At 42.9% G+C, this 26,555-nt stretch overlaps 1 protein-coding gene across 2 annotated transcripts in view; it reads left to right on the plus strand.

Moving 5' to 3' along the window:
* gbe1b (glucan (1,4-alpha-), branching enzyme 1b) overlaps positions 1-26,555 on the plus strand; it is a 509,684-nt gene that overhangs the window by 321,941 nt on the left and 161,188 nt on the right. For both annotated transcript variants that reach the window (XM_080203341.1, XM_080203342.1), the window contains exons 9-10: positions 1,819-1,946; positions 10,419-10,517. In XM_080203341.1, coding sequence (XP_080059467.1) covers positions 1,819-1,946; positions 10,419-10,517 — 227 coding nt within the window. The remainder of the gene's footprint in view (positions 1-1,818; positions 1,947-10,418; positions 10,518-26,555) is intronic.

The raw sequence follows: 26,555 nt of genomic DNA on the forward strand, positions 1-26,555 counted from the left end.
ATCTCGCTTGTTTGAATAGTTGCCCTGGGATTTATTAGGCTTACTTGAAAGACAGATCCTCTGTTAATACAGCACTCCCTCAGTACCAGAGAACTAGAGACCTCTCAGCACTTGAATTTGTTTTGCAATTCAATTATACCATGGCTGATCTGCATCACAAATCCCTTCACGTGCTATTACTCTATCCCCCTTCTTGCCACTGTAAAGAATCACTCACAATGGGAAACCACTGGGCCGTCTGTCTGTGCTGCCTCTCCAGATTAATTAACTCTGCAGCTCATTCCCTGTAGCCCTGCAAATACTTTCCTCTTCAATGTACTACCCTTCGAAAAGCTACTATCGAAACTGCCTTTCATGCATTCAAGTTCAGATTATAACAACTTGCGTTTCAATAGCATTCGCCATTTCCTACTACGGATTATTTTGCCAATTATCTTAAATCTGTGTCCTTGGATCATTGACCTCCCCCCTGCCAGTGGAAGTAGTTTTTCCCCAACCTACTCTGTCAAATCTCCTCATCTGTAACACCTGGACGTTGCTGAGGTCTTTCATCGGTTCGTACTATTCTGGTAAATCGGTGCTGTACCCTATCCAATACTGTAAAGTCCTTTTTGAAAATATTGTGCCCAGATTTGGGACTCAGTTCTCCAACTGAATGAAGCCTTCCCTGTCAAGAATCATATCAGTCGCACCCTTGGAAGCCCCAAATGCCCTTCATCCACAACCTTCTGTGGGAGAGCTCCAGATTTTCACAACCCTTTATTTGGACAAAGTGCTGTGTGATTTTACTCCTGAATAGGCTAGCTCGAATTACTCTGGCCGAGGAAGTAACTTCTCTACTTACTCTGTCAAATTCTTCTGTCATTTTAAATCCCTACTCAGGGCATTGGGTTAAAATAGGCACTCGGGTGCTGAAGTGGGGTGTCAACTCTCTGACTCTTAACAAAATGTTTGCCAACTGATCCAAGTTGGCAGCTGGGTTCTCAAATACTACTTGATTTATTTTTATTCATTCATGGGACATGGACGTCGCTGGCTGGGTCAGCATTTATTGCCCATCCCTAGTTGCTCTTGGAGGGCAGTTGAGAGTCAACTACATTGCTGTGTCTCTGCAGTCACATATAGGCCAGACTGGGTAAAGATGGCAGATCTCCTTCCCTAAAGAACATTAGTGAACCAAATAGGTTTTGCTGACAGTCGACAATGGTTTCATGGTCATCGGTAGATCATTAATTGCAGATTTTTTTTTTATTGAATTCAAATTCCACACCTGCCGTGGTGGGATTTGGACGCAGGTACCCAGGGCATTAGCTGAGTTTCTGGATTAATAATCTTGCGATGATACCACAAGGCCATCACCTCCCCTCCCCGTGAGATCATTAATAGCAGTACAGAATGAGAATGGAACCAGAAACCTATACTGAGCCCCATCATTTTGTACTCATAAAAACCCAAGCGAAGGGTATGTTTTTGTGTAAGATGTATGTTTGGGGCCCAGAGCAGAAGGAGCGACATGGATCTAAAAACAGAAAATGTTAGAAATACTCAGCAAGGTCGGGCAGCATCTGCGGAGAGAGAAGCATCATCATATTTCAGATTGGTGATTCTTCATCAGAGTTAACTCTGTTCAGCTTCATAGATACTGCCTGGCCTGCTGAGTATTTGCAGTATTTTCTAGTTTTATTTCAGATTTGCAGCACCTGTAGAATTTTATTTTCGTACGCATGTAGATTGTTGGCAGCCTGTTTCTGTACTTAAAAGTACAATGTGACACATCACCTTTTTACTAAAATTACTGTTCCCACCTCCTTTCCACAGGTGCTACTTTTACTGGAGACTACAGTGAATATTTTGGACTTCAGGTTAATGAGGATTCCTTAGTCTATCTCACACTGTCCAACCACATGCTTCATAGCTTCTACCCGCACTTCATCACAGTAGCAGAGGTAATGAGTGATTTCTTTTTTGGTGTTGCTGTGATTTTATACCTTGTTACAGAGTGAAGCACATGATATTTGAGATATTTGAGATATTTGAGATACATGATATTTGAGATATTTCTTGTTTTAATGCCAGGTTAGCTTTTCTTTTAATGATTATTCTGTGAAGATGCGATCTTCAAGAAGAAAGATGTTCACCCTGTGGAAGGGAACACATTTATATTTCAAGCAGCTACTGAATGAGTTAGATGCAGCTTAATGGTCTTTCCAGTGTTCCATCAAACATTCCCAGGACACGTACAGACAGGATAAGATACAGAGTAGAGCTCCCTCTACACTGTCCCCCATCAAACACTCCCAGGACAGATACAACACCGGGTAAGATACAGAGTAAAGCTCCCTCTACACTGTCCCCATCAAAACACTCCCAGGACAGGTACAGCACAGGGTTAGATACAGAGTAAAGCTCCCTCCACACTGTCCCCATCAAACACTCCCTGGACAGGTACAGCCTAGGGTTAGGTACAGAGTAAAGCTCCCTCTACACTGTCCCCATCAAACACTCCCAGGACAGGCACAGCACCGGGTTAAACATAGAGTAAAGCTCCCTCTACACTGTCCTTGTCAAACGCTCCCAGGACAGGTACAGCTCAGGGCGAGATATAGAATTAAATCTTCCTTTTCTATGCTCTATTCTATGTTCCCTGCAGCATCCATTATTCATTTCCCACATCAGCCTCTCTGCGGTTTCTGAGTGTTCAGCTGCAGCTTTAGAGCATGTTCAGACTCCCCTCATGGGCAAGCGACAGACTACTTTCAGTTTGGGCTGGATTTGAACCCGTGCTATAGAGGTGAAAGATGATGGCTGGAATTTTATCGGCCCAGGATTCAGAGCAAGTAAGGTACAGACTGTGGAAAAGTCTGTTGATCTCGGGCAGGATTTTATGGTTTCGGGATGAGCGAGGCCATAAAATCCCACCTGATGTTTAATCCAATCTCCCTTGTTGACCCAGTTTTTTTAAATTGGAGACATGCAAGCAAAATATCGTGGTGACATCCCTACTTTTATCATATAGCTATTTCATTTCTATTTAGTCACCCTACATGTTGTTCAGTGGTTTATTTATTCTCAGTGCGAATGATGTACCTTCGCTTACTGAGTACATCTGGTGGCCGTGATATTTCTGTCCCCTGCTGTGAATCATGCGTGAATCTTACCATGACAGCTCTGTTATTGTGCAAAGCTTCTTCACCCCCTCCATTTCTCTGCCAATAAAGCAGTGAATCCAGTGTGGAGCCACTGCGGAAGCTAAGATTGCTCTCCTTGGAGCAGAGAGAAGGTTAAGAGTAGATTTAATAGAGACATCGAAGTTCTGCATACAACAGATAAATAAGGAGCGACTGTTTCCATTGATGGGTCGATAACCAGAAGACACACTTTTCAATAATTGGCAAATGAGCTGAGGGAAGATGATGTTTTTAATGCAATGAATTGCTATGCGTGCAATGCAGTGCACACTTGTAAGGGATGGTGGGAGCAAATTAAATGATAACTTTCAATGAAAGCATCGGGTAAATAACTGACTATAAAAGGAAATACTTTTAAGTCTGTGGGGAAAGTGCAGAGGGGCTTTGTCAAAGAGCTAGCACAGACATGGTGTGTTGAATGGCCTCATTTTATGTTCAGACATCCTGTGCTGTGCCCATTTTGACAGCAGACGTTTTCATTTTTGTGGATCGCACCATGAAACACTGTCATCCAGGTATCAGCGCAGACAAATGTATCAGTGCTCGGAATGAAGTAACATCAACACTTTTATTTACCTAATTAATGTCTGTGCTTCAGTTTTGATGTTGAGTTGGATTCCATGGAGATAATGTTGCCATGCATGGTTATAAAATGCAATCACTTCCACATTTGGGTTAAATTATTTATCCAAATGTAATTCATCAATGCCCACTCTCTGTAAAGTCCTCTATTCATCTTGTAATGCTGGAGGAAACATTCTGATCTTTTACAGGCAGTCACTGCGTTTATTTACAACTCTCAGCATATGGAGAAATTAAAACTTTGTGGACTGCAGAGAGTCAGTTACTGTCTTCTATCTGATGTCGGACGTTCATAAACACAGATTAGCTTGATCTCTTCTCTGACATTGAGATGTCATTAAGTCTTGCTGTTTGATTGGCAGATGAAGACACCTGGAACTCATTTTTAGGCAGACAGCAGGATTTGAGCTGATCCCGCTTTTTAAATAGACTTGGAAAACAAACGTTTGAAGAAATCAGATTAAAACACACCATAAAAAGCAAGGGATAAGAATATCACACATTAATTAGGCAAATGATGGAGAAACATTTAAAACTTTTATTTCATGTAAAACTTTGTGTTTCAGAAGTTGTAGATTAATATTTTCAATAACGATGCTGTTTGAGATGGCTAGTTCTGTGCTGTCACAAATAATGGCACCAGGGCTGTGGCGTGCGTTGTGACTAATTGCAGAAATGGTCATCCTTGGGGACAGTTTTCCTGGAATTAACTCATGTAAGAGTTAATGCCTCGCTGACAGCAAGAACTGTAGCCGATCAGTCAGCAATAACTGAATGTATACAAGTTGTTCTTCACCAATACCCTCCTGCTGCAATTATGGTTTCTTGCCGTGACAAAGGTCAAATTGTATGGCAGGTTAAAGCCCTTCCTCTCCTCCCTCTTTTTCAGTGTTCGTTGGCACTGTGAAACACAGAATGAATATAGATGTATAAGAGGCCATTCAGCCCATTTTGCCTGTGCCATCTCCTTGAAAGAGATATCCAAATTGCCCAACTACCCTGCTCTTTTCCGATAATCCTAATTTGTTTTTATTTCCATGTGAATATCTCACTCTCCCTTGAGTCATGATTAAAACTGATGCCAGCACACTTTAAGGCAGTGCATTTGTGATGATACTGTGTTTTTAAGAAATGTATTAAAATCAGCTTTCTTTGCAGGTTTTTTCCAGCAGCTTAGCATTTTATTTTGGCACCGTTTCGTCTATAGCTGGTGTTCTCTAATTGTTGCTGAAGTAATATAATGGACATCACGTTTGTTTTTAATCTGGCCTAATGCAGGATCCTGGGGGATTTTATGATCCTTTTGGAATTACTGAGTTGAGCATGATGGACAGATTAGGTGCTGTTTGGGGATAGTTCTCCCCACAGGAAAGTCCAAGGTTTTAGTTTCATTTTTCTGGAATGCTGTTTGGATTGCAGACAGAGAGCTGTATCTCTTGTTTTTACTTCTACCAGCAATATTATTGTGGGATCTTTTATGTCCACCTGAGAGCTCATGCAGGGCCTTGCTTTAATGCCTCTTCCAAAAGAAGGCACCTCTAGCACTGTAGCAAACTGTCAAGACTGCCCTTGGCTTGTTGGCTGAGATGTTGCAAGCTGGACCTGATCCTGATGCTTTGTGATGATATTTTCCCTTGGCTGCATGTTTCTGCAGACCTGCTCCTTATTTTATGTTCCTTTATGTAAGGAAATCATTACACTTTGGAAATATGCATGTAAAGTCCATGGTTCTTCCAGTTGGAATTAAGGAAACCGAAAGAGCTGCATATATATTGCACCTTTTAAAAGAAGGACACATGTAGATCCCATAAACATGAAAGAAGTGAATGATCAGATAATCTGCTGTGCTGAAAAGTAAAATATTGCAGGTGCTGGAAATCTCAAATAAAAACAAAGTGGTGGTCCCTGGTTGCTAAGCAACAACTCATTGTTTGTCCAAATTTGTGTTTACTTTTGCTGTTGTATACTCTATCCCAGTACAATAAAAAGACAATTGAACTGAAACCCTGTACACATGCAGCCACCTTTGTCTAACATGAATTTAACCAGAGTCATACCCTTTCCTACACAGAATCAGCAAATTAAACCCACTTAATTCCAGACTTCGTTTCTGATATCCAGCAATACCAAAATGTATCACTTAAAACTACTTCCACTTCCTGACAAGAGTAGGATTTCCCTATGACCATTATATTGCTTGATGTAGAGATGCTCACGTTGGACTGGGGTAAACACAGTAAGAAGTCTCACAACACCAGGTTTAAGTCCAACCAGTTTATTTGATAGTAATTTGATTGTGGGATTACTATCAAATAAACAGGTTGGACTTAAACCTGGTGTTGTGAGACTTCTTATTGTATTATATTTCAAACAGCCAAGTACTTGTCATACAGTTTTAATTTAAACACCTTCCAAGCATTCCAGTTTAATGAGACAAACAAGGATAGTAATTCAATTACTTCTTTACTTCACATTTCTTGGACCAACTCAAACATAAACAGGTGCAACTCATTAATTCTTTACTGAACTTTGACCCCACCTGAACATCAATTTTCAACTGAACGTTAACTCTTAAACTGCAAATTAACTTGAATTAAACATCAACTTTAACTATTTAGCTGAAAATAGATACTACTGAGTTTAGGAAAATCTTGGCCAAGAAAAGTCCTTGATGTAGAATCTATCTTCTTGTTTTCTGAAGCATCCTTCAGGGTACAGGTCTTGTTGCAGTAGTTGATCTCTTTGAGTTATGGCTGCCAAACAAAGGATTGCAGTGTCTTTTATCCCCAATTCTCCACTCACTTCTGGAAGTTCTGTCATCTAACCAACTGTGTAACCAGACACGGCTCGAACATCCATGAAATTACATGCAAACACCCCCATTATGTGTCCCATACATAGCAGCCATATAAATCAAAGCTATGTTGTCTTGGTTAATGTAAGCAACTTCCCTTACCTGGCCAACACGGGAAGCTTCAGATCACAGCTTCCAGACTAGAGCCTCTTTACGACCTGCGTCTGGTTTTAATCTATAAATTGACCAAAAATCCCAGCATGCTTAGCTCTCAGCCAGAACAGCCCTTTTAAAGCCACTATTGGCATTATTGTTATTAAATCATTGTTGTAATTATTCTGTCTCCATCTACATACTTCAATGGCTATACAGCATTTTTGTACATCCCCAAGGTAGTAAAAAGTGCTGTGTAAATACATGCTATTGTATTCGCTTTATTGCTCTGGAGAACATTTAATCCTCAATGAATACCTGTCATATGGCCATTATCACAATGCTGTTTGTTGCTCCTTGCAGTCACATATTCGCTGCTGCATTTCCTACATTATAACAGTGTCTTTAAAAGGTACATGTTTGTTTGTGTTATGGATGGCCGGTAAATGCTGGCCTTGCCAGCCGTGCCTGCATCCCTTGAATTATGAGAGCAATAAAGCATCCTCGGACGTGTTGAGGTCACGCAGGGTGCCACATAAATGCAAATACTTGCACTGTTTTTAAACATTGTGATGTACTTACATCAGGATTCCTGTGATTCAGAGCTGCGGAATTATGGAATACGGCCATTCAGCCCAACCCTTGTCCCTGTTTTTTAAAAGAGTTGTTCATGCACCCCACAATCGGCCCCTCTGCTCTTTTCCCATAGCTTTGCAAGTTTACTGGCCTGCCACATGTCCATCAGCAAATGTAGAGGCCAAATAGTGCAGGCTTGGCTCCTGCTCTGGGCTTGTAACCGAGCTGAGGAGAGAAAGATCCTGCAGAATGTAGCTGCGTACAAACGTAAGGAGAGAACAGGATACCCGAATGTGGTGCTTTCTATGGGGAGAGTAGCCTCTCAAGCTTTATAGCCCACATGTGATGATTACCCATTTCCATAGGAAACCTATACCTATTGGTATGGGTAACTGAACTGGTAAATCACAAACCAAGGGCAATGCTGTGGGGTCCCTGGCTCAAATCCCGCTGCAGCAGATGGTTGCAATGAAAAATAAGTCTTTGCCCCACATCATGATATTTGGTGCATTCTGATTCTGGGGGCCATGTACTTGGATGAGGCTTTCCTAGAATGTAAAAGGTCAGTGAGTGCTTTTATTGAGATTTTGGGGATTTTGAAAGGCATTAACAAGCTAAATAGAGAGAATTATTTTCTGCTTGTGGGGAGTCTTGAACAGAGGGGCATAGCCTTACAATCAGAAGCAGGCTATTCAGGAGAGAAATCAAGAAATGCCAAAGAATGGTGGGATCATGTAACTCTCTGCCAGTAGGTGCTAGCTCAATGAACAAAGAACAAAAACAGCCCGGGAAACAGGCCCTTCGGCCCAACAAGCCCGCGCCGCCATTTTAACATTACCAGTTCCCCCTCCACCCATGACCCTTATCTATTGTTTATGGCATTCCACATTGAGGGAAACTAATTTAAGGACAATTTATTACCTCCAATAAGCCTAATAGCACATCTTTGGGGTGTACGAGGAAACCGGAGCACCCGGAGAAAACCCACGCAAGCATGGGGAGAATGCGCAAACTCCCACAGACACTGGAATGAATTTTATATCGGAGCAGTAGATTTTTGTTTACCAAGAATACATAGGGCTAAAGATGTAGTTGGGATACGGCTCAGCCAAGATTGGATTGGGTCGAGTTAGAACAGGGTCAATGGACTGAATGGCCCCCCTCCGCCTGCTCTTATGTCTATTGCAGGCTTTGGACCTCTGCTCCAGCAAAAAACCTGTGCCTTGAGGGGGGAGGATTGTGAGGTACCTCCGTAAAAACACACACTCTTTTTCAGACTGTCAGGCTACATTTACTCAGTTATATGGAGAGCAGCATGTATGTCCCTCCTAGCGCTGCTGTGCCGTTAGCTTAGACCAGTGACGGTTTTGTTTAATGATCAGTAAAATGGGAATGCAATTGGTTAATGTTCTGAACGAGCAGGGTATCATTCCTCTAAAAGTATTGGCCCAATTCGGAAATTTGCAGCACTGTGCTCAATAATGCCGGTAATTCTGGCAAAGCATGTAAACCTTACAATCATCAGCAACACATCATCTCCTCCCAGACCTGATGAGAAGCTGTCCCGAAGGAGTACAGTGCCCTTCTGTCGCCGTCCTTCCATGTCACACTAGAATTCTTCTCAGACACTGCACTTATTTAATTATGCTGTTGCTCAAGACACAGCAGACTTGTCACGCTGAGAGTGAGAGTAGTTTTTCCTCTGATGCCAATTAAGTGGCATTAGCAGCCAGTACTGTTCAAGTGAATGATCTCAGTGGGTGATACTGCAAAAAAAACGAGGAACATTGAAGCTAGTGCAGAAGGAATCAGGGCATAGTTACCTGTGTTTTAGCAGAGTTACTGTTAATCCAGTATTGTTGCTAAAATGCAAATATTTGATCCCAGTTCTGAGACTGTGTACACTGTGCAATACTGACCCCTGCTGCCTGCAGTTTCAAACCCTGTGAATGTATTGCTACAGAGGAGGGCTCAGATACAGACCTGGTCACTAACCGCAAACTCGGAAATTCCCCCCTGTGGAGTGCTGCCCTGTGCTGAACCCAGCAGTCTAAACTGGATAATACAGCATATTCCAAAGAGGTTTACAAAAGAAAAGTGACTTCACATCCTAAAGAGACCTCAGTGATTTACAATTGATAAAGTAGTTTTGAACTGCAGTCAATATTGCAATTGTGTGCACAGCAAGATCCCACAATAGCAAGATGGTAAGGAGAAAATAGAGTGGGATAAGTATTCTCTGGGCACTTGGGAGAAGTCCCTTGTATCGTCTTTACAATATTGTCATGAGATTCTACTCCCATCTGCAAGGGAAGATTGGCCTTCCTCAGTGTATCATCTCATCCAAAACATAACATGCCCTCACAGCTGCCCTGAGTATAGCCTTAATCTTATCCAGCTTTAATCTGGCATATAAGAGGTGGCGGAAGCAGGCACATTAGCAATATTTAAGAGGCATCTAGATGGGTACATAAATAGGGAGGGAATAGAGGGATACAAATCGAGTCAGGGCAGAAGGTTTTTTTAATTTTAGTTAGGGCATCATGATTGGCACAGGCTTAGAGGCTGAAGGGCCTGTTCCTGTGCTGTACCTTTCTTTGTTCTTTGTATACGTGTCCTTCAGGATTCTGTAAAAGGGCTACTGAATCACCCTTATGATGTACATTGAAGTTCCCCACCCAGAATATATCCTCAATGCTCTTCCAAATTGTGTTCAATGTGGAGCACTGATGCATCAGCTGGTGAAGGGTGCTAGATGCCAGTTATAATAATCCGGTACATTCATGATCATTGTTGCTGAGATGAGTTTTTCTTTTATTTTCAGATTTAGTAATTGAATTTAGATGTCCCCAGTTGCCTTGATGGGATTTGCAGTCATGTCTCCAGGATGTTGGTCTGGGCCTCTGGAGCATTGCCACAATGCTATCATTCCCAATATCTTGGCCAACATTCAACTCTCAATCACCAACCCAGATTAACTGTGATTTATCTGACTGATGTTTGTGCAGTCTTGCTTTGCACAATTTGGCTGCTGCACCATGTTGTTTCTGTGGAAAGGTGGATTCTGGGGAAGGGTATTAAATCACAGTTGATATCACCATACTGATTGGATGTGTTTTTGTCAGGATGTGTCAGGAATGCCCACACTGTGCCGTCCTGCGATTGAAGGAGGTGGAGGGTTTGATTACCGATTGGCTATGGCTATTCCAGACAAATGGATCCAGGTAAGCTCCTAAATTACACGCAACTTCACCCTCCAGTTTAAGGGAACTCAAGAAAGATCTATTGAGAGTGGCAATTGGTCAGAACTTGTTCAGTTTATGTTGCTCTCCCACTTGCTTTGCACTTAGCTTTCCCATTATTGCTAAGAACTTGTGGATTTTCATATGCATTCGCTATTAAACTCAGCACATTTGAATCTTTTAAATAAGAGTAACTTTTTTCTTACACGGTGAATTATTGTGAATTGGAATGTGATGCCTGTATGGGCAGTGGAAGCAAATTCAATAGTAATAACTTTCAAAAGGGAAGGATAAAGGGCCGAATACTCTCCTCCTGAGCTGTAAATGACTTTACGTCTCTATATACTTGAAAGGGTAACATTTACAAGCCTAAGGGGAAAGAGCAGGGAGTGGGGCTAATTGGATAGCTTAGTGAAAGAGCAGGCACAGTGGGTCAAATCGCCTGGTGGAATACCATGATGCTACTTAAGTCCTTTCTAATGACTCAAAACTGTGAATGCCGATCAGCCTCAGTGGCCTAAAAACAGAACCATTTAAACTGCTTCAAAATCCAAAGTATGTCTGGCTGTATCTGTGGGAAGAGGAAGAGTTAAGATTCCAAGGCTCGGAATTTCATCAGGTCAGGGAAAAGTGTGAAATGAATTAGAGTTTGAGCTTTTGAAATGAAGAAGGTGGGGAAGAGAGGAAAAGGGAAGGTGTGTGACAGGTCGGATGACAGGTGAGACTATGACAGGTATCGATAGGGTGAATAGTTGGAAGCTTTTTTCCCAGGGCAGAAATGACAATTACAAGAGGGCACGAGTTCAAGATTAGGGTTGGGGAAGGTACAGTGGAGATGTGCAGGGTAAGTTTTTTTTACAGAGGGTGGTGGGAGCCTGGAATGCACCACCAAATGAGGTGGTTGAAGATATGTTAACAACATTTAAGACGTATCTTGATAGGCATATGAACAGACAGGGAATAGAGGGATATAAGATATAATTGGTTTAGATACATAAACATGATTGGTGCAGCTGTACTGTTCTTTGTTTGTCCTCAGAGTTGTGGGATGGGGAAGTTTGCAAAGATGGGGTGGGTGAGACAGTGAAGGGATTTGAAAACGAGTGAAAATATTAAAAATGTAGTTTTGAGCCAATATAGGTCATGGAACAAAGGGTGAATGGGGTTTTGGTGCAGGTTAGGGCACAGGCAGTAATGTTTTGGATGGCCACCAATTTATAAAGAATGGAAGATGGGAGGATAAACAGCAGAGCATTGAACTCGTCAAATCTAGAGGTAACAAAGAAATGGATGAGGATTTCAGCAGCGATTTGAGGATAGAAATTTCTTGAATCGATGCAGAAGATTTTTTAAAGTTTATTTATTAGTCACAAATAAAGCTTACATTAACACTGCAGTGAAGTTACTGTGAAATTCCCCTGGTCGCCGCACCCTGGCGGCTGTTTGGGTCAATGCACCAAACCAAAACATCTTTCAGAATGTGGGAGGAAACCGAAGCACCTGGAGGAAACCCACACAGACATGGGGAGAATGTGCAAACTCCACACACACACTGTGAGACAGCAGTGCTAACCACTGTGCTGTCCGAGTGTTGGGATATTTATAAGGTAGGGATGATGTTGAAGGATACAATGCCTGAAAGATTCCCCAAAGCCAACATCTTGCACTGAGTGCTGCAATCATACACACAGATCAGTTCAGATAAGAGTTCAGGTTAGTGCACCAACATTAAACATCTCCTATGATACAGCATAGCTTGTTAGCTTTCGAGTCAACCAATCCAATTAGTGCCACTTCCTTGCTATTTTGTCATAAGCATGGAATTTTTTTCCCCAGATATTTGTGCAATTCTCTTTTTAACTAATGTCGTGGATTTTACAGTCAGTGGGTCAAGCAAGTGCGCTCACTGCTAATCTTGAAGTAAGCCTCACTGAGAGATCTAATAATTCCACCTCTGTTGCTGTGCATTGATACAGCGACTGATTGCAGGCGTCTTTATTGGGATTCCCAGCATGGAGCTGCCGCGATGATATCAGGCAATCCAGACAGCAAGTCACATTAAAGGATTTTCAGAAATATACTAACAGCAAGCGAAAACCATTAAAACATAATTACTACTCAAATTATTTTAGATAGAGCAAATTAAAGATTGGGACATGGTAGGGTGAAGGTAGAAGCTGAAATATTCTGAAAAATCCTTTCCAAAGAAAATTACTTCACTTCAGCAATATAAGATTATTCTTCTGGGCCAGTTCAAACTTTATTAATCGCAGAACCGTTTAAAAACTCAGTCACACCTGGTTGAACAGTCTGTAGCTTTTTAAGGTGGCAGGTGACAGGGAGGGAAGTGGGGGGAGGGGGTTTCTAACAGAGATTTGGGTGTGGGAAAGTTGAAGTCCTTGCTGATTTCAGTGATCCTAGTCTATGAGGGGGTGGGGGGGGGTGCGGCACAGCGCAGGGATGAGGGGGCACAACATGGGGGGGGTGGGGGAGGGTGCGGGAGGGCACAAGTGCAGGAAATCTCAGACCCCTAAGTTCCAGAGCACAACTTCAAGATTTCCACTCTGAAATTTCAGTCAGTTTTGGAGGGATAATGGTGTTGAAAACCAATCATTTACCAGCAAACCTTTCCCTTCTCCACCCCCCTCACCACTATGAATTAGGTTCCCTGTTCCCTTTGTGTAAACAAAGTGTTGTCTCATGTCAGCTCTGCTTCTGTTGTTCACTTTAAATCTGTAACCCCTTGGCTATTGGCCCTTGCTACTTGGCTACTGGTCACTGGAAATGTTTCTCTTTACTGTATTCATTCCACATTGTCCCATCACTCTTTCCTCCCTGCCTTTTCTCCCTCTGCTGCTGTTTCTCTCCTTGCCCTTTTCAGCCCCTCCCACCTTCTCCACTTTGCTCTCCCTTGTTCCCTCCATCTCATTCTCCCCTCTCCTTTGCTTGTTGCCCCCTTCCTCTGCACTCCTTAGACACACCTCTGACCACACATTTGGTTACCCCATTGCGTTCTCCTTTGCCTGAGTTTCCATGTTTATCTGACTGTGTTTCTGTGGAGCATTTAGAACATTTCTCTAATGCCATATAACTGCAAACTTGCGCATAAATATTGGCAGGTTAGCATTTAAGATCAGACCGTAAGTAGGTTGCTAGCTTCTTATGAATGCTGTTCCATTTAGTAATGTAGTAAGTAAATAGGACACTGTGTATGGCCATAATAAGCAGTAGTTAGATTAGGTACTGAATTTTCCATGAATATTTCCTACTTTTGAAAATTTTCATATTAAACATAATTTGTTCCTTGTCTGGTTCAAACAATTAGATGTTATAGAAATGTTGGCAGAATGCGGTGGCACAGTGGTTAGCATTGCTGCCTCACAGCACCAGGAATCCAGGTTCAATTCCCAACATAGGTCACCATCTGTGCAGAGTTTGCACATTCTCCCCATAACTGGTTTTTCTCTGGGTGCTCCGGTTTCCTCCCACAGTACAAAGATGTGGAGGTTATGTGGATTGGCCGTGCTAAATTGCCCCTCAGTATCAGGGGGACTAGCTTGGATAAATGCATGGGGCTATGGGGGTAAGTTCTGGCTGGGATTGTGGTCGGTGCAAACTTGATGGGCTGAAGAGCCTCCATCTGCACTGTATGAATCGATGAATCTATTGATGATTTTTCCTTGCTGTGTCCTTTCCTTGTCTTATGATGTATACTGGCTGTGAGATCCCTTTCCTGAGATATACGTAGACAGTAAAAGGCAACAGACTATTCAACTATTGCAGACATCATAGAATCGTTACAGCATAGAAGAATGCAATTTGCCCCATTGTGTCCTGGTGTTGCTAAGGAGTAATTCACATCCTGTCATTCCACTGCCCTCTCCCCACATCCCTGCACATTCCCCCTTTTCAGATATTTGGAAAATGTAGAAAAGTTTATGTCGCAGAAGGAGGCCACTCTGCCTATCGTATCTGTGCCAGCCAAAGATGAGCGAAATTGGGTCTATTCTCTTTGGAGCAGAGAAGATTAAGGGATGACTTATTGAGGTATTCATAAAATCCCTACTGTGCAGAAGTAATACCAAGTGTTACTGAATACTTGGTAATATCGAGTCTGCTCCAACATTACCAAGGACCACCCCCCACCCTATCCCTGTAACCCTGTGCATTTACCCAACTGATCAACCAAACCTGCACATCATTGAAGTGTGGGAGGAAACCGGAGCACCTGGAGGAAACCCACACAGACAAGGGGAGAATGTGCAGTTTCCAAACAGACCATGACCCAAGCTGGGAATTGAACCAGCACTGTGAGGCAGCAGTACTAACAACTGTGCCACCATGCTGCCCATGTTCAATATGATGAACAATTTTGACAAGGTTTCTAGTAGTTGGTTTGTCAGTGACTGGGGGCCGCAATTTCAAGATGGTCAGTGAGAGAGCTAGGAGTGAGACGAGGAGAAACCTCTTTACTCCAAGAGTTGTTGGGGTTTGGAATGCACTGCCTGGGAGACTGTTGGAGACAGATTCTGTATAAGGTTTCAAAAAGAGATGTGGATACAGATAGGAAAGTGATTAATTCAGATAGTCACGGAGATGGGGATAGAGAATGAACCTAGCTGGGTAGCTCTTCCGGGAGCTGGTGATGGCCTAGTGATAGTCTATCGCTAGACTATTAATCTCAAAACTCAAACTTAGGTTTGAATCCCACCACGGCAGACGGTGAAATTTGAATTCAACAAAAAAAAGATCTGGAATTAAGAATCTGCTGATGACCACGAAACCATTGTCAATTGTCGGAAAAATCCATTTGGTTCACTTTCAGAAAGGAAATCAGCTGGTCTGACAGTGTGACTTCAATGTGGCTGACTGTCAACTGCCCTCTGAACAAGGGCAACTAGGGATGGGCAATAAATGCTGACCAGTCAGCAAAGCCCATATACCATGAATGAATAAAAAAATTGATGGGCCGAATAGCCTCCTTTGTTGTAAAGTTCTGTGAGAATCCCATTTTCCAGCATTTGGTCTGAAGCCATGTACATACCTAGACATCTCTTCGAGACCTCTACCGCCCTCAGGGTGAAAAAGTCTTTCCATTCTTTCCCCTCTACTCCAATCATATTAAATCTCTGAACTCTAGTTACTGACCTCTTTGTTAAGGAAGATAAACTCCTTTTTATCCAGACTATACAGGCCCCTCATAACCAATCAAATCTTCCCTCTAGCTCCTCCAATCCAAGGAAAACAGCCCCAGCCTAGCCAACTTTTGCTCAAATGCAGAACATCCTCTTTATTCCCCATCCATTTACCAACAATTTTACACAGATATTCAAAACTATAAACAGTTACAAAGAAAATCTGTTTCCCCTTACAAGGATCAGGAATCAGACAGGACAGGTTGAGGTATTTGATAAAAGGGAGGCGATGGCCTAGTGGAATTACCACTGGACTATTAATCCAGAAACTTAGCTAATGTGCTAATGTTCTGGGAACCCGGATTCAAATCCTGCCACAGCAAATAGTGGAACTTGAATTCAATAAAAGATATCTGGAATTAAGAATCTACTGATGACGATGAAACCATTGTCAATTGTCAGAAAACCCATCTGGTTCACTAATGTCCTTTGGCAAAGGAAATCTGCCATCCTTACCTGGTCTGACCCATATGTGACTCCAGATCCACAGCAATTTTTTTTATTATTATTCATTCATGGGACGTAGGTGTCACTGGCTGGCCAGCATTTATTGCCCATCACTAGTTGCCCAAGGGCATTTGTGAGCCGACCACAGTGTGGTTGACTCAATAAATCCAGCGACACCCATTCCTATAAATGAATAAAAACCAATAGAAAGAGCTGGGGGTGGGGGGGACAGACATTATTTATGCAGTGATGATGATCTGAAATGTGCTGCCTGAAGGAAGCAGATTGAACAGTGGGCAGAGGCGTGATGGATCAAATGGCCTCATTTGTGCAGTATTATTTCACAATTCTCTTGCTAAGGCCGTGAAGAGCGCTGAGTGTTGACCCAGTTGAAACTGTCTGTGCAGGATGGTTTCATTAGTTAGTCTAATGGATTGGTAATTAAATAAAAAACCTGTGCTCTCAATTCTGAATGTATTAGACTAAGATTAAATCTGATGGGTGAATTTAATCTTGAATCTTTAATTTTTGAACAGTGAAAGATGGGAACCATGGACATTGGGAGAATCAATTTAGTTTTCATCAAATTTAGATAAGGTATAAAATTATCTATTTTCAGTTGCTGCATCTGGTATTAAAAGTGTCAGGCAGACTTGAGGAGTGTGACCGGGTAGGTATTTGTAAATCAGTCATTTTATTTAACAGTAAGACTGAACTTGAATGTAAAAACCCACATTAAAGCACTTACCAGAAACAGACATTGAATGGGCATTGTTACAGGGGAAGAAGAGAAAGATGAAGGTGGGGCTTTTGGTAACATGGAGGGAATTGAAGGGCCAGGGACAGAGGGTGGAGGATGTAGGGCTAAAGGGGCATTTGCTGATAGTGAGGTGAAGGTCCAAGAAATATTCAGAGGGCCAATTTGACACTCATTGGGCTGCAGTGGCTTGGGGCGGTAGCTACATGTCTTTCATTGACCTGATGTAAATCTGAGCAAGTGCCCACTTGGTAAACAAATATGGAGAATTTCAAAAATTTGCCCATCTACTCGGCAGATCTATGATAGGTGTATTTCACACAAGCTGCCTCCCAAAATACTTCATATCATTCAAATCAGTATAATCTTCCAATTCTTTCTCCTTCGCACATTTATCTAGATTCCTCTGAAAGTACTGCTTTTTTGTTGCCTGCGCCACTTTAAATAATGAAAGATCATTGCAGCAGGTACTGTAAAGAAAACAGTTAGATGTGACCCTGGGGAAAGGAGACGTAGATGAAACAGTTGGAAGTGAGAGTAAGGTGGGACTGAAGGATACAGTGAGAAGGTGGATAGAGCAATGTGGTGAGAAAGTGGGATTCAGAGATGTGTTCTTTTATTCATTGTATCACTTGCAAGACCAACACTATTGCCCACCCTGAAGAAGGTGATGGTGAATCCCCACTTTGAACACAGCTGCTGGGTCAGACTATTTCAGAGGGCATTGAAATAAAAACAAAACACTGCAGCTGCTGGAAATCTGAAATAAAAACAGAAAATGCGAGAAGGACTCAGGCGGTCTGACAGCGTCTGTGAACAGAAACGGGGTTAACATTTCCAGCCTGTATGACTCTAGGCTGAAGAGTTTCGAAGAAGAGTCTTGGAGACTCGATGTTAAGAACATAAGAACATAAGAAATAGGAGCAGGAGTAGGCCTTCGAGCCTGCCCCGCCATTCAATAAGATCATGGCTGATCTGTCGCTGCTCAGTTCCACTTTCCCGCCCTCTCCCCATAACCCTTAATCCCCTCTCTTATCAAAAACCCATCAACCCGCGTCTTAAAAATATTTAGCGAGGTAGCCTCCACCACTTCAACGGGCAGAGAATTCCAGAGTTTCACCACCCTTTGAGTGAAGAAGTTCCTCCTCAACTCCGTTCTAAACCGCCCCCCTTTTATCTTGAGGCTGTGCCCCCTAGTCCTACTGTCCTTTCTGAGCGGGAAGAGTCTTTCCACCTCTATCCTATCCATCCCATTCATCATCTTATACGTCTCAATGAGATCTCCCCTCATTCTTCTAAACTCTAACGAGTACAAGCCCAGTTTATTCAGCCTCTCCTCATAGCTCAACCCCCTCAACTCCGGTATCAGCCTAGTAAACCTCCTCTGCACTCCCTCCAAGGCCAAAATATCTTTGCGCAGGTGCGGTGCCCAAAACTGCGCACAGTACTCCAGCTGCGGCCTCACCAATGCCCTATACAGCTGCAGCAAGACCGCCCTACTTTTATATTCAATCCCCCTCGCGATGAAGGCCAGCACCCCATTCGCCTTCCTGACCACCTGCTGCACCTGCAAGCTGGGTTTTTGCGACTCATGCACAAGGACCCCGAGGTCCCTCTGCACCACTGCCTGCTGCAGTTTTTCTCCCCGTAAGTAATAGTCCTTCCTACCATTCTTCCTACCAAAGTGGACCACCTCACACTTGCCAACATTAAATTCCATTTGCCATTTCCTGGCCCATTTGCCCAGCCTATCTAGATCCTTCTGCAGACTCTCCACACCCTCCGCACAATTTGCCGTTCCCCCAATCTTGGTGTCATCAGCAAATTTCGACACCCTACACTTGGTTCCCTCCTCCAGATCATCTATATAAATGGTAAAAAGCTGAGGCCCCAGCACCGACCCCTGGGGCACTCCACTAGTCACCATCCGCCAATCCGAATAGCACCCGTTGACCCCCACTCTCTGCCTCCTATTTGACAACCAATCCTCTATCCACGCTAACACCCTATCCCCAACTCCATGCCCCTCTGTTTCTCTCACCATAGATGCTAACGGTAAGAATCCAACACCGGCATCTCCATATCACGACCACAGATGCTGCGGACTGTAAGTGGCCCAGAGAGGCAATGGCTAAGTGATATTATCACTAAACTATTAACCCAGAAACTCAGCTAATGTTCTGGGAATCTGGGTTTGAATCCCATCGCCGAAGGTGGTTGAATTTGAATTCAATAAAAAAAATCTGGAATTAAGTATCTACTGATGACCATGAAATCATTGTCAATTGTCGGGAAAAACCCATCTGGTTCACTAATGTCCTTTAGAAAAGGAAATCTGCCGTGCTTACCTGTCTGGCCTATATGTGACAGTAAGAAGTCTCACAACACCAGGTTAAAGTCCAACAGGTTTATTGGGTAGCACAAGCCACAAGTTTTCGGAGTGCTGTCCTTTCATCAGGTGAGTGGGGAAGTTCTGTCCACAAACAGGACACATAAACACACAAACTCAAATTACAAACTAATGGTTGGGATGCGAGTCTTTACAGGTAATCAAGTCTTAAAGGTACAGACAATGTGAGTGGAGAGAGGGTTAAGCAGAGTTTAAAGAGATGTGTATTGTCTCCAGCCAGGACAGTTAGTGAGATTTTGCAAGCCCAGCAAGTTGTGGGGGTTGCAGATAGTGTAACGTGAACCCAAGATCCCAGTTGAGGCCGTCTTCGTGTGTGCAGAACTTGGCTATCGGTCTCTGCTCAGCAACTCTGCGTTGTTGTGTATCGTGAAGGCTGCCTTGGAGAAAGCTTACTCGAAGATCAGAGGCCGAATGCCGGTGACTGCTGAAGTGTTCCCCAACAGGAAGAGAACACTATTGTCTCTTAATTGTCGAGCGGTGTTCATTCATTCGTTGTTGTAGCGGGACATCCTTAGGCATGGTACATTGGGGAGACCATGCAGATGCTCCAATAACGGATGAATGAGCACCCCTCAACAATCACCAGGCAAGAGTGTTCTCTTCCTGTTGGGGAACACTTCAGCGGTCACGGGCATTCAGCCCCTGATCTTCGGGTAAACGTTCTCCAAGGCAGCCTTCACGACACATGACAACGCAGAGTTGCTGAGCAGAGACTGATAGCCAAGTTCCGCACACAAGGAAGGCCTCAACCGGGATCTTGGATTCATGTCACACTATCCGTAACCCCCACGACTTGCCTGGGCTTGCAAAATCTCACTAACTGTCCTGGCTGGAGACAATACACATCTCTTTAACCTTTGCTTAACCCTCCCTCCACTCACGTTGTTTGTACCTTTAAGACTTGATTACCTGTAAAGACTCGCATTCCAATCATTATTTTGTAAATTGAGTTTGTGTCTTTATATGCCCTGTTTGTGAACAGAACTCCCACTCATCTGATGAAGGGGCAGCGCTCTGAAAGCTAGTGGCTTGTGCTACCAAATAAACCTGTTGGACTTTAACCTGGTGTTGTGAGACTTCTTACTGTGCTTACCCCAGTCCAACACTGGCATCTCCACATAATGGCCACATGTGTCTCCAGAGCCACAGCAATGTGGTTGACCCTCAACAGCCCTCAGACAAATAGGGATGGGCAATAAATGGTGGCCAGGCAGCGACAGCCATGTCCCGTGAAATAATGAAACAAAAACCTGCTGAGTCTTTCCTGCATTTTCCATTTTTATTTTGAAGGAAAGCTAAGAGTCACCTTAAGATTTCAGTCAAGCTCCATCTTCTGAGGAAACATTAACTGTGTTTCTCTCTCCACAGATGTTGCCAGACTTGCTGTGTGATTTTAGCATTCTCCATTTATTATTACTCTGCCTTTTTGTCCTTTAACTAATCCTCTTTCTATGCCAATAGATTACCCCAAACTCTGAGCTTTTATCTTCCCTAACAATTTTTTGTGTGGCATTGTATTGAATATTTTTTGAAAGGTCAATTACGTTGCATCCACTGTTTTTCCTCTCCTCTGTCTTGTTAGTTATGTCCTCGAATTAACTTTTAATGGATTTGCCAAACATGATCTCCCTTACATAACAGCCCGTTGACTCTGCCAAGTTTTATTACGAGTTTCTAAGTGCCCTGCTACTAATTCTTTAATGATGAATTCCAACATTTTCGTGATGACTGATGCTGCTCCCTGTTTTCTGGCACCTAAAACTCTCCCAATCCTCAGGCTTGTTACTCTTGGCAATGTCTTAAGCATCTTCTTTTAATCTAATATTATCCTTGACATCTTTAGTTAGCCAAGAAACAGCTACTGCTCCTGTGGAGTTTTTCATTTCTCAATACTATATGTATTTGTTAAGAATTGTGAAATATTTCTTTAAATGTTTTCCGATGTTGACTACAAACCTTTTAATCTAATTTCCCCATCAATCTTTGCCAACTCTCACCTCTTATCTATCTGATTGACTTTATTTAAGTTGAACGCATTACCCAGGGTAATGCTCTGGGGATCCGGATTCAAATCCCACCACAGCAGATGGTGAAATTTGAATTCAATAAAGAATTTGGAATTAAGAATCTACTGATGACCATGAAACCATTGTCGATTATCGGAAAAACCCATCTGGGTCACTGATGTCCTTTAGGGAAGGAAATCTGTTGTCCTTAACTGGTCTGGTCTACATGTGACTCCAGATCATTACAATGTGGTTGACTCTTAAATGCCCTCAGGGAATGGTAATAAACAAATAAAGAAAAGTGACTAGGTGGATTTCCATAAGACATAGGAAGTAGGCCACTCGGCCAATCGAGTCTGCTGCGCCATTCAGTCATGGCTGATATTTTTCTCATCCCCATTCTCCTGCCTTTTCCCCATAACCCCTGATCCCCTTATTATCAAGAACCTATCTCTGTCTTAAACACACTCAATGACCGAAACAATACTGAGAAGCATTGCCACAAATCATAAGAGGTCATTCCTATTGAGGCTTTTTAAAAATGTTCATGAGATGTCACCATAGTCAGAATTTTTGCCCATCTCTAATTTCCTTTGGTTGAGAGTGGTTTGCCAGGCCATTTCAAAGGGTAACCAGTCAGCCACATTACTGGAGTCATACATAGGCTATACCAGGAAAGTATGCCTGATTTCTAAAGGACTTAAATTGATAAATTATGCTGGATTTACATTGAACCTTGGTTAGACCTAATGCATGGCAAGCTGCTCGTCATATTGTAAAAAATGATATTGAGGCATTGGAAAGGGTGCAGATTAGATTTACAAGGTTGATATCAGAAGTGTGTGGATTGACATAACAGGAAAGAATTGTCAGGCAATGCCTCTTCCGTCTTGGAAAGAAGGCAGAGGAATGACCTAAGAGAGCTGTTTAAAACGATGAAAGGTTTTGATAGAATGGATACAAAGAGGATGTTTCCTTTGAAGGGGAAGAACAGAACTAAAGACCATGAAAGTAAAAAATTCCCCAAGAAATCCAATAGGAAATTCAAAACAAACGGCTTCACCCAAAGAGTGGTGAGAATGTGTAACTCAGTACCAAAGGGAGCAGTAGATGAAGCAAAAACCGTCACTTAGCGATCATCTCCAACCTGACTGATTCTGCTTCCTGATCTTGAAGGCTTTCTGCCGCACTGTCCTACATTCTCCATTCTCAGGGCTTTACCCTTTCTTTCCTATTTCTTATTGAGTGATGTGGGACAGCACGGTGGCACAGCGCCAGCGACCTGGGTTCAATTCCTGGCTTGGGTCACCGTCTGTGCAGAGTTTGCATGTTCTCCCCGGGCCTGCATGAGTTTCCTCCGGGTGCTCCAGTTTCCTCCCACAATCTGAAAGACGTGCTATTTAGGGGCATTGACTTGAGCAGGCGGCAGACTGTGGCAACCAGGGGAATTTCACAATAACTTCATTGCAGTGTTAATGTAAGCCTAATTGTGACTAATAAATAAATGTTTAACTTTGGTGACAAGGGGTGACGTTGGAAGAAAGTGAGTATTTTGTGCTGATCTATTGAGAACCTTAATGGCCTTTTTGAGGTGAAGCGCTCGTGGAACTTTAAGGGCAAGTTAGAGGACAGCGAACATATGGGAACAAGATGTGAGCACTTGGAGCATCGCTAAGTTTATTGTACACTATTTATATACTCGTGGCATTTGTTGTTATGCACCACAGTCATTTTCTCAGAATCTGGATCCCTTTAATATATCTCTTCATGAATATTAAAACCATGATCAATGTGGCATCCTGTTCATTAGGGAAATATCACATTTTGTATGCACAGCACTATTCAGAGTTTAAAATAGGCAAGGAATTCACACAGTCACAAGTTGAGAGCTATTATAACAGAGTCGTGAGCCTTCAAGAAATTGTTCACTCTTTTTTATAAACCAGGCAGTGATCTATTTATATATAGCTCAAATTACTGGATTTCTCCAGCCTAAAACAAAAGTCAGCTGCAGGAAAACATCCATTGGACCCATCAAAACAATTCTTTCCAGGGGCCTGGCACAATCCACACCATCGCAGATTCCACTTTAGCATTTAATCTCCTTCCACAGACCATCTACATTACGGCCATTTATTTAACAAGAACGCTGCATCATCTGCGTTATCAGGAAACCTATTTTCAGAGCGAAATACCATTGTGCTGGAAATCTCCAGAACAGAAAATGCTGGAAACAGTCAGCAGGTCAGGCAGCCACAGTAAAGGGAGAAACTGTATTTCAGGATGATATTCTTTTCTCAAGGCTCGAACTACCCAATAGACCACCTTCCGCAGATCCTGCAGTATTATTAACTCTACTCCACTAGTTTAATGAGAACAGATTCTGTATGCCGAATCTTCATCCGTTCTCACATCTACAATATTCAGTTCTGCTTTATTGAATCCCTTGCTCCGAAATGCCCAGGATTCATAGAATCCTACAGTGCAGAAGGAGGTCATTTGGCCCATCGAGTCAGCACCACCCACAACCCCGTGCATTTATCCTTGCTGTTCCCCCTGACACTGGGGGGCAATTTAGCACGGCCAATCAAACTAACCTGCACATCTTTGGACTGTGGGAGGAAACCAGAGCACCCACAGGAAACCCACACAGACATGGGGAGAATATGCAGAGTCCACACAGACAGTGGCCCAAGCCTGGAATCAAACCTGGGCCCCTGGCGCTGAGAGGCAGCAGTGCTAACCACTGTGCCACCGTGCCGTCCTTCACTTCCTCGGAGGATTTGATTGTTCTTTTGAAAAGTATAACTTTAACTACCATTCTTAATTTGATATTCATCCTATTACTTTTAAGAGATATAAATAGCCAAGCCTATCTATTATTGGTACAACTTTGCTGAGTATCCCACTATTCTTAGTGGGACGCAGGAGCAATTATTTTTTATTTGCTTTCTTGCATTTGAATTTTCTTCAGCGTGCTTCTCTTTTTGAAGAAAGGTTTAATTCAGTGTGTTGATCCAAGACGCATGGTGCCATCCCTTCATCTAACAGGGTATTTACTATGATGTCCAAACTGTGGAACTCCTTATTGCGCACAGTTCTTCTCTTTAGCAAATGACGGGCTTTTCAAGTCCAAAGTTCAAGTCTCCAAATCAGTGCTGCCTGATTCACTAAGTTTTCTCTGCTCAGCATGTCCAGTACTATTGGCCATCGCCGTGTCTGCTCTCCTACTGTTTAGATGTTCTCCTCAGCCTGAATGTGGCATTTTTCAGTGTATTTATTTAATGGATTTTCACAATTCTTTCACAGGATGTTGCCAGCTAGAGCAGCATTTATTGTCCATTTCTAATTGCCCTTGAGAAGATGGTGGTGAACCGCCTTATGGAACTACAGCAGCCCATGGGTGTAGGTTTACCCACAGTACAATTAGGAAGGAAGGTTGAGGATTTTGATCCAGTGACAGTGAAGGAACGGCAATTATAGTTCCACGTCAGTATGCTGTGTAGCTTGGAGGGGTACTTGCAGGCGGTGTTCCCGTGTCTCCGCTGTCCTTGTCTTTCTCGTTGGTAAAGGTTGTAGTTTGGAAGAAGCTGTTCAGGGACCCTTGGTGAATTACTGTAATGCACTCTGTAGCTGGTACACACTACCATTGTGTATCACTGGTGGAGGGAGTGAATGTTGAAGGTGTTGGATGACCAGCTGGTCAAACAGACTGCTTGTCCTGGACGTTGAGTGTTGTTGGAGCTGCACTCATCCAGGCAAGAGGAGAAAATTCCATCACAATCATGACTCGTGCCTTGCAAATGGTAGCCTGGCTCACCAAAGCGATGACCAGAGCAGAATACAGCTGGACAGACCACTGGCTCATCCACACCTCTATGTCCACCAGACTCCACCAGAAGCAACAGAAGATGAAGAAAAAAGATCAGTGTGGAGTGGGTTCCAGAGCTAAGCATCCTGGTGACCTTCCAACAATGTGTTCTCCAAAATCTCCAAATGTTCATGCTAATGGAGTTGAGGAAAGCTGGAAAGAGCTGAAGCTAGCCATCATCTCAAACTGTGAAGAAACCATCGGCTGGAAGACCAGGAGTCACCAAGACTGGTTAAAAGGGGATGACAGCAGCATCCAAGAGCTCATTGAGGAAGAGGAAAGCTCTCTGTAACTGGCATAACAACAGCAAGGTAAAGAGGAGAACTCACTAATCAACAAAGCTGGAGGAACAATGCAGGATGAGGAAAATAAAGAGCCAACAGTGGACTGAGGAAGCTAAGGAACTGCAACTCCTCGCTAGCAAGAACAACAATACCAGCTTCTTCAATACCAGCAAGGCAACAGCTGGACCCAACACTCTGGGCCTCAAACTAGTGCACAGTAAGGACTGAACCCTTTTGAGATACGGGGAAAAAAATCAGCCTTCGATGGAGAGAACACTTCAAAGAACTTCTAAACCTCTTCATTGTTTTCTTTCCAACCCATCTTTGTGTCATCAGTAAATTTAGCAACCGTACCTTCAGTCCATTCACCCAAGTCATTTATACAAAATGTAAACAGTTGAGATCCCAGCACTGATTCCTGTGGCACAGCACTTGTTACATCTTGCTGAGCAGAAGGCCACCTATGTATGCCAACTCTGTGTTTCCAAAGAGTTAACCAATCTTCTATCCATGATAATATGTTATCCCATACATCATGATGTTTTTATTTTGTGCAATAACCTTTATGGCATCTTATCAAATATCTTCTGGAAATCTAAACACAAGTTCAACTAGCTCTGTTTATCCACAGTGCATGTTACTTCTTTAAAGAAGTTCATTAAATCAGTTAAACATGATTTCGCTCGCACAAAATCATGTTGACCCTGCCGCATTACCTTGATTTATGTACATGCCGTACTATAATTTCTCTAATAATAGCTTGTAACATTTTCCCTCTGACAGATGTAGTGTTGAAGAGCAGAAGGATCTTGGGGTCCGGGTCCACAGGACTCTTAAATCGGCCTCGCAGGTGGAAGAGGTGGTCAAGAAGGCGTATGGTGTACTGGCCTTCATTAATCGAGGGATTGAGTTTAGGAGTCGGGAGGTAATGCTGCAACTTTATAAGACCCTTGTCAGGCCTCATTTGGAGTATTGTGCGCAGTTCTGGTCGCCTCACTATAGGAAAGACGTAGAAGCTATTGAAAGGGTACAGAGGAGATTTACAAGGAC

This window comes from Carcharhinus amblyrhynchos, chromosome 15 (genome assembly GCF_965287045.1).
Source record: "Carcharhinus amblyrhynchos chromosome 15, sCarAmb.v2.hapA, whole genome shotgun sequence".
NCBI lineage: Eukaryota > Metazoa > Chordata > Chondrichthyes > Carcharhiniformes > Carcharhinidae > Carcharhinus > Carcharhinus amblyrhynchos.